At 38.4% G+C, this 9353-nt stretch overlaps 1 protein-coding gene across 5 annotated transcripts; it reads left to right on the top strand.

The window, feature by feature from the left end:
* The first annotated feature begins 3496 nt into the window (after positions 1–3496).
* il12ba (interleukin 12Ba) lies at positions 3497–7408 on the top strand. Of its 5 annotated transcripts, XM_027291347.1 has the most exons (9): positions 3587–3604; positions 4314–4345; positions 4821–4908; positions 5003–5287; positions 5433–5535; positions 5833–6074; positions 6207–6379; positions 6544–6665; positions 7235–7408. In XM_027291347.1, the coding sequence occupies exons 2-9, from the start codon at positions 4334–4336 to the stop codon at positions 7275–7277; spliced, it is 1068 nt and encodes a 355-aa protein (XP_027147148.1). In that variant the 5' UTR covers positions 3587–3604; positions 4314–4333; the 3' UTR covers positions 7278–7408. The 5 variants fall into 5 exon arrangements, with proteins under 5 accessions (XP_027147270.1, XP_027147182.1, XP_027147148.1 ...); XM_027291469.1 differs by lacking the exon at positions 4314–4345 and having other exon boundaries at positions 3497–3604; positions 4841–4908; XM_027291381.1 differs by lacking the exon at positions 4314–4345 and having other exon boundaries at positions 3539–3604.
* The last annotated feature ends 1945 nt before the right edge of the window (positions 7409–9353 follow it).

Raw genomic sequence — 9353 nt, 5'->3', positions numbered from 1 at the left:
CATTACATCATTACCGTCTTCTCTTTTTTCTTATGTTTCCCTTTCTATCTCTCACACAGATGAGATCATTGTACTGATTTCATTCCAGCTGTTACGGTTTGTGGGCATCTGGGAGACATTCCAGTGCAGAGGCACAGATCACAGGCCCCTACAGAGCCTCCTGCCCAGCCGTGTAATTCTCAACAGCTGCAGAACATCGAGTTATGACACTTGAGCAAGGACTCCAGCCACACTGAATTAAATCTGAATCTCTGCTAAGCAAAGTACACATGTGCTACAGTATGTGTGATGTAATTATATTGGTTAGATTATGCTGAGTGCATAACAGATCAAACCACAAGCATTTAATGTGTGGAATGGAAACGTGAAGCTGGTTGGACGACGACTTCATTTCAAATGGAAACAACTGTAAGGTCTTACTCCTGTAACCCTCTAGAGACATCTAGTGGTCAGACATAAATACCTACAGACCATATTTGTTTAGAAAAAATCTGTTACTCTTGTGTTTTGTTTAATTGTTTGGTGTCTCACAGACTGACTCACTGTAAAAAATAAATAAATAAAAAATCATTGTAAAATCAACCTTTTTTAAAACTTTTTTTTCTTTTCTTCTGATCTTAATAAAGGCAGAAATACAGATGTGATCTGTGATGCCCTATGTGGCATACTCTGAGTGTGTCCCTTCCTCCTCTTCTCCTGGGTGTGGTCTATTTCTTCCTCCTCCTCTTCTCTGGGTCTGGTTTCTCTGTTTGCAGATGTCTTCTATTACTTTACTTTGGAGTATTTATGCCACTGCAGCCAGGTACTCACTCTCTTCTCTGATCTCTCTCCAGCCTTGCCTTGTTCTGGGCTCCTCTGTCCCCAGTCAGGGTCAGTCATTTGGTTTGGTTTAGTTTAGTTTGCTTTAGGTTGTCCTTTGCTTTTGTTTCACACTATCAACACTTGCACACTTCTCACTGATACCACTGCTTCTACACACTCCATAACTTCAAATCCTTTATGATTGTTTAAATTTGGTCTAACTTGGTTTAATTGGATTTAGAGCCAGGTCATGACAGATCACAAACAGACAAACAAACTTTTTCTGTAGAGAACTTCTGAAAAATGTGATTCAAAATCATGTTCAGAAGCAATTCTCATTAAATTAAAGACAATTCATGAAGTGAAACAGTACAAAGACCACGGCACTGTCACTCTCCAGGGCCCCAAACAAAAGCAAAAAAACAGGGTGAATTCAGAAAAAAGTCCATAACCATCATGTAAGTTTTTATGTATTTACAGTTTAAAAATCAGAGTTCATGGCTGTAGGAACCTATTGTTTTCCAATTTTATTTATAGAAAACAAAACCACACACTCCTTTATAATGTTTAAAAGAGTGCAAGTGAGAAGTTCCAAATCCAATATTTGTTCATAGGTGCTTCAAGAGTTTTGTGTACTGTATGTCATACGCAAAATACAAATATGGACATGCATGTGACCAAAAGAGGGGAACTGAAAATTAATGAGTCATAATGAGTTCATGTTTTGATATGCAAAACTAACCACAGTACAGGTACAGGTCATGAAACTGAAACCAAAAGTGTCATCACTGCCTGGCTATTGTTATGGAATTTTCTATCCTTAGGTTACACGAGGTCACGAGTGGGCCTTGAGGTCCTCAGCAGTATTAGTTGTTTGGCTTTTGCATGAATAGAAACATCCTCTTTGACTAATTCTGGGCGTGTAGTATTTGTGGTGTTATCTTGAGGTTTAAAGTCGATCCACCAGGATGAGTTGAGACCGACTCGGGCACTTTTGATGAACTGACTTTGACTTCAAAAATTTCCCCACAACAGTTATGATACTGCCAGACTAAAATACACTATAAGTCATCACTGATCATTGTTCATTGAGGTCTTGTGTGCGAATCATTTCATGAATAGATTCTGGGCAGTGTTTATAATTGTTTGTTTACAGTGTTGCTGGAATGAATTGACATTACACAGGAAAGTACACACACACACAGAAATAGAAACTCTTCCATTGTGAGCTCCAGTCACTCATCTGATTTAACAAGTGGATACAAAGCAAGGGAGATGTTCAACAATGGTTTCATCCTAACTTCCCAATTCATGAAAAAATAATGACACAGAAGAAAGAAAAGCTTTGTACAACTAAAAAAGTGACATTTGTGACACAAGTATCAGCTTTTAGTAAATAGCCTGTTTAGTATCTATGCCCGGAAATAATTCTACTATTTCTTCAAATTGCAGTTTCTCTGTATATGCAGTAGGTTGCTTTGTCCTACTTTTGCAACGTGTGTGAGTAATTTATCAGCTGTGACACCATTGCTTGCATTACATTGTTAAGGAACTTAAGAAATACAGTCCTTTGTTGGTCTGGCTTGTTGGTCTGAGTCCCATTTCCTGATCTGCTCATGTTTCTTTTCATTTTTCATAGCTCAATCTCACTCTCCCAATTGGTTGTCCATCTTATCATTTCATCCTAAATGTCTCATTATCACCCTCTGTGAGGGAAACTCACAAAACAACAAACCTGTTTTAGATCGGGCACACCGCTAAATGACATGCAGATTAAAATGACCTCATTGTGATACTAGAAGGATAGATCACATGCTCAATACTACAGGATGTCATCATACATGTGGTTCATTGATTTTTAAGTATTGTGGGACAGGTGCCCAAAATGTGTCATATCTAAAAATCAATGAATCTGGGAAATAACATGATGCCACACCATGTATCAATTTACATATATTTACATATTCCTCACAGTACATTTTAAAACACTAAAACGAAACTCATTTTATTTATTGCCTCAGATAAGAAACCGTGTACTCTAATGGGCTTTCACCTTTCTCTCTCTCTCTGAGAAACAAATGGCAGAAATGGATCTCACCATGTTTTTCCAGAGCACAATGGGAATGCACTAACATCATTTGGTATGTAAAAACACCTGACTCACCAGAGCCAAAGCAAATAAGAATCCCAATAGGGAAATCGAAAATACCTAGCCTAATGAAAACAGCATTAGTGTTGATGTTGTGGTTATGTCAGTGTTAAGGAGCGGGCCCAAAGTGAACACATCAAGAAAGAAATATGAAAATAATTACATTAGGTCATTATTAACATCATCATTTATAATACTAATTCTTAGTCTATTTTTATTATGTCTAGTACTGCTAGACTGTTTAGTGACCTCTTTTCATCGTATTGTTGACCCTGTGTTAACTTACACATGACAAATAAACCTGAAACATGTATGATGGCCAGACAAACCATAGAAAATGTTTCTATAGTCTATAATCTATGCTGTTGGCTTTACTCACATAACATCACAGGAGGTAAATATTAAACACCTAGTTTGCTAATTAATTATGGATTAATAAGTTAATATTTTTATAGTCTTGCAGACTTACAGATTAAACAATAGTGGTAGTATAAAGTACTGTGGTATATAAATCGTTAATCGTTAATTGCTAAATTGTCTGCGTGGGTTAACCTTTTATTCTGAAGGTTTGGGGCCGGAAATCTGCTAGTGGCCTGCCGTGTTACCTTGGATAACCCCAAACATTTTGGTGGAAGGCAACAGTTTGTCCCAAAAGTAAGTCTTTTTAATAATAATAATAATAAAAAAATAAAAAATAATAATAATAATAATTACCTCATTCTACTTGAATTAAATAACATATTTCTTTGTACGGTATCATCAGCGAGGAGGCGATACCGTGCACGTACTTTCATCTAACGTGGTGATGATACTGTGGTGGTTACGGTGCCATGCTCGTTTGTTTTCGTCAAAGAAATGAAATATCACTGTGGCTTAATGCTGTCATGAGTTTTTTTTTTTTGTTTGGGGGGGGGGGGGGGGGGGGGGCCTCAAAGATGTTCTTGAGAAATTTGAGAAGGCTTTGGCATTAAACAGCTTTGGTCGAAATAAATCTTTTGTGTCAGCTCAGTGTATCCAAAAAAGGTCCTGACGGGGAAACGCGTCAGGCTGGAAGTAAACAAACATTTAATTGCAGCTATAGTGAACAGCGGGTAGTATCAAAAGATAATAATAGCAGAGAGTCTGTAGCTTTAAAGGTCATTAAAGAATAATTGCTGCATTGGTAAGCGAGAGGCGTAAGTGGAAGTAAGTAAAGGTGAACCTCTCCTCAACGCGCCTGGCTGGAAAGTGAACTTGATCTGTACTTTTTCCTCTTTTCTTTTTTTTTCTTTTTGTGTGTGTGTGTGTGTGTGTGTGTGTACGCTGCTGGGAAATTTACCCATGTAATGCCACACACACATAAAAACACGCTCCGAGTCACAAGGATCGCCATTAATCCTGCACATGAATGTCAAGGTAAGATGTCTCCTTTACTTTGTTTGTTAGACGGTTACTTGTTTGTGACATTGTTCGTGGCAAAGATGAGACGATAGATGAGATAAATCCACAGTAAGCGGCGAGGAAGTCGACAGTGTGTAACTGCATGTAACTGAATGAACTATGGGCGTGTTATGAATTAAACAGCTTATATTTAGTAGTAGTAGTAGTAGTAGTAGTAGTGGTAGTGGTAGTAGTAGTAGTGTGTGTGTATATGTATATATATATATGTATATGCTGTTAATTTTGTTGCATCACACTGACTTAATTTTTGACTACATTTATGCGAACTGATGATCAGATTTTGTGTTGTCCTGCTTTTATTTTGGTATTTACTATTATTCAGATTTAAATGATTTAGTCCATTCTTTAATTTCAATTTAAGGATCAATTCATGGCATTCATACTGATTTTCTTTGTTTGTTATTCCTCCTGTTTTCTCACCACCTCTCAGATGAGGTTTATCATTTTCAGCATCGCCTGTACGTTTCTACAAGTCAGTCACCAAAGTCCTATCAGCCACTGGAATCTGCTGCCACACAGTATGTTTTGATATCTACGAATTTACATCACTTGCTCTGAGTTCGAATCCTTCTTCTCTAACCTCTTGCACTTCGTACGTGTCCTCTTTATTAGTTGTAGTTGTGGACGTGGATGGCACTTTGGGCCACCTACCTCTGAGATGCCTGGAGTCGCCAGAGGAGTTTACGAGAGGAGACGATGGGATTGGGGACATTGTATGGATGAAGAATGGAGTGAAGGATGCGCAGACAGGAAACTTGTATCTGGTGCAGCTGGAGGAAAGCTTAGGTGGAGGCAACTACAGCTGTCACAGCAAGGACGGATCACTCCTCAATCACACTGTGGTCCTGATCCAAGAGATTGAAAGTCAGAAGAAGATTCTTGTGAACTCTGACCAAGGTATGGTTTAAATTAATAGATTAGAATTGGGGAAGTAAAAAAAGATATTTCAACTGATGAATGGCCTCTTGCTTGATTTATTTATTTATTTTGTGTGTGTGTGTTTCTATCTTGACTTGTTTTATGTGCATTTCCTCATGAGAAGATTATTTGAGGTGCTCGGCTCAAAATTTCAGCGGAGAGTTCGCCTGCTCCTGGACGTGGCACAGAAGTCGAGTTGGAAATGTAGCGTTTATCAAAGCTCTACGGTAAGCTCAAACTGCTGAAATGTTTTTTGCTCTCCAATAATAACAGAGTGTTCAGACTCATGTCAGAACCGAGACTGCACAGCAACACGCATAAATACCTCCTCATGAAAGGAAGCATAACAGAGTAATGTCCTTAACTCGGGATCAGATTTCATATCAAAAATAATCCAGCTGTAAAAACTCCTGAAGGATATGTTTTGCTCCTGCGATGCTTCTGTCTTCCTTCTTGAAAATCAAAGCCAAAACTATAAAATGAGTTTATCATTTCAATAAAAAATACTTTTTTTTTCTCTGCAGTGTTTCTAATGACAGTGAGGCCCAGTGTTCTGTGGACGCCAGCGGTCAACATTGGACATGCTCTTCAGGACAGAGCAACATCAGCTGTTCAGTTGACAGCAGCGGACACGGGATCTTGTGTGCGGATCAGCAGCACTGCCCCTATGCTGAGGAGAGAGCCCGGATCCACGTCACTGTCTACTTGAGGTCTAAACACTTCCTGGTGGAGAACTACTCCCAACACTTTTACCTGTCAGAGATAGGTGAGATGTCTCAGACTAGGACATGTTTTTATTTTTCTAAGTGGCGCAGTGTTCTCTTTCATCTGTTTATCTTTCTTTATCTTCCTGCCTTTGTTTTGATCTTGGCCCATCTTTTGGTTTCATTCATAACAGTGAAACCTGGCAAGGTGAGGATCAGTAAAGTCAACACCACAATGATAAAGTGGAGTTACCCAAGCTCCTGGAGCAGTCCCTTCTCCTACTTCCCCCTCAGTTTTCAGATTGCACAACTTAGAGGACGATGCAAAAAGTGTAGTAACCCATGCACTGACTCCAAGGCCACAAAGGTAAGACGATCCGTCTTATTGTCGTGTAATTAGAGTGAAAATAATATTTTAAAAAGTCAGCCTGAGAACATATATCAAATGACAGGAAATCCCACGAGTCAGAAAAGAACTGCACATACAAAAGCACAAGAACCTGAGTCTTGTCATTTGTTTTTATTTCTTAGACTGTGATGGTCAACTCTCCAGACGTTTGTCAGTTTGAAGTCAAGCACAAGACCAAAGCCGTCTGTATCCGAGCTAAGGATGCTTTCTGCAACTCACAATGGAGCGAGTGGAGCCACTACAGGTCAGTACCTCCCAGCAGTGTAAAGTTGGAGATCCAGCTTTTGTTTCCCTTCTAAGGCGTGCCAGTTATCCTCAGTCCGTTGGCACCTTTTGCCAGTCACCTGACTCTCCTACACTGAGTATATCTTGTCTGTAATTTCATCTATCTATCTATCTATCTATCTATCTATCTATCTATCTATCTATCTATCTATCTATCTATCTATCTATCTATCTATCTATCTATCTATCTATCTATGATTCCTCTTTCAGATTGCCTGGTGTGCCTCATAGCTGTAATGTTCCAGCCCTCTCTACTTTTTCCCTTTTAGTCTTTTTTTAGTCTTAGTTTCTCACAGAAAATGACATATCACTAATCCACAGAGTTAAAAATTCTACAACAAAAATTGCAGAAATTGATGCATAAAAACAGGAACGTGTGTAAAATAGTATCATGAAGTTAGATCTCACATGATGAACTTCTGTTTTGAAATCGTGCTACATGAATGCATACGAATACATCGCGCATGGTTGCCAGGAACCCAGCTGGAAAATACTAAGACTAATTTCCTTATTTGTGTTCTTTTACAGCTTGAAGGAGGACGAGAAGAACGGACGTCAAAACAAAAAATGAGCGTGACAGAAGAAAGCGAATCACAAAACTGGACATCTTAAAAAAAAAGATGTTTATTTATGTGCTTTTATATATTTTTCTATTTATCCAATCCTATTGTTTTATTCTGAATAATAAAACAAAATCTAAAGCAATCATTTGTTTGTCGTTTGTTACAGTCAACAGCTTCGTCCTTGTCCCAGCCATAATAGAAGTGTTTTTTTTTTAATTAAACAGGAACATCGTCCTGAAGTCTTGATGGAAACTTTCTACAGTACCACATTTTCGTATTAACTGCAACACAGACTGTAATATCAGTAAACAATTTACCTTGTACCTTTAGTAGAGAACAGAAACCTTAATAGTTATCTCGATTTGGCCGCTAAACAAACTGTTTAAATGTGATCAGGTGCTTTTTTTGGCTTTTCCCTTACCAGTTAGGTGAGAGTGTGGCTTTTTGGTGGAAACTCTCATCCCCACACTGCAACAAATCACAGGACTGTCATTTACCTTTGAACTGTTGCCTGCTCTCTGAAAAGCAGATCTGGCACGCGTGGTATTTCCTCTGTCACATGCCAAGAAACACATGTCTTTTTTATGTTGTGTTCTCCTCCTATCTCCTCTCTTGCACTGCCTGTGGTGCAGCCATGGATTAATCCACCGTATCAAAGTGCAGGGATATCAGCCTCCATTTGCATGACATTATATAATACATCAGAGTGGGAAACAACCACAAATTTTACATCGGATCAGCTGACAATCAAGTTTTCTGTCAAATTACAGCATGTGAACTTTTGTAGACGAGGTCATGTAATATTGAAAGTAATATGAAAACTGAGCTCTGAGGCAGAGTTCCTCTATGACTTGTGTTTTATGTTTGCAGTTAGCTGACAATGCACAGGGTCAGGCATACTGTATGTGTTAAGGCCACAGTGTAGTGTTATATCTTAGATTGTTACACTGATTTCTTCTTGAGATACAGAGCAGCTGTATGTTTGTGTTTAGGAAAGTAGGTGTATATAATCCCAGAGGAAAGGGCACTCAATAGACACAACAGATACGTAACATCGACACCTCTACAGAGTCAGATCACATTGTCACTAGTGGCACTTTGACAATAGACGAGCAAGGAACGGAGAACAGAGGCAGCATCATGTCATGACAGGTGTCTTGCTAAAATCCTCCATTCTCCAATAAACCTTTTAGCATAACACATCTTGGACTCCTGCAACTTTCTCTCCACTGACCGAAATGACCTTTGGTGAAGAGAGGTCAACACACAAACACTCAGCCTTCTCTGACATTTTATCTCCAGCACTTGTGACCAATGCATCACAGCGCGGAGTATTCTGTTCCTCTAGCGCAGCGGTTCACTACCCTTTTGGCTTGTGACCTCTTAGAATGAGCTAATGTTTTTTTTGGATTCTTAGAAATTGGCAGCGGGGAATGTAAAATTAATTTGCGGTACTTTTCCTGTGTATTTCTATTTTATCCGACTTATTGCTACTTCTCCTCTATGTGTTACGCTTCTAGATGAATACTTGATAAGTGAAACATATCATCAGTTTATAAAACTTCTTCCACTGCTGTATTATTGGGGCTATTTTGCATAATGAGTGCAGTGCTTTTATTTTTGATTACAGCACATTTTACTTATACTTTTTACTTTAGTAGAAGTTTTGTGCAGGCCTTGTATTTTTTTCAATTTGTACTACCTTTACTTAAGTTAACTACCTCAGTACTAGTCTGATAAGCACACTTGATTATGATTTATCTACTGGACTGCTTTATGGTCTTTTATAGAACACGATTACAATTCCCATGTACACCATGGAAATGTTAAAAAGTGATGTGGGAAAAAACTTTTATTTGAATACAATATAGTATTATTTGTGTTAACCAATAGAGCTTCAGGGATAAAAAGCAGATCCAAATAACCAGTACAGTTAATGGAAAAGTGGATACAGATTTATACACTAGTGAAATTCCACATCATGTGCAAGAAAAACCCAAACAAACAATACCACAATTACAGAATAGTAAGCCAGCGTTTCCACTATTGGTCTTTGCTGGTCAGGAGTTTGTAGCAAACCAATT

This window comes from Larimichthys crocea, chromosome I (assembly GCF_000972845.2).
Source record: "Larimichthys crocea isolate SSNF chromosome I, L_crocea_2.0, whole genome shotgun sequence".
In the NCBI taxonomy this organism is placed as follows: domain Eukaryota; kingdom Metazoa; phylum Chordata; class Actinopteri; family Sciaenidae; genus Larimichthys; species Larimichthys crocea.
The sequence above is the reverse complement of the archived record's forward strand: the minus strand, read 5'-3'. Positions and strand labels throughout refer to the sequence as shown.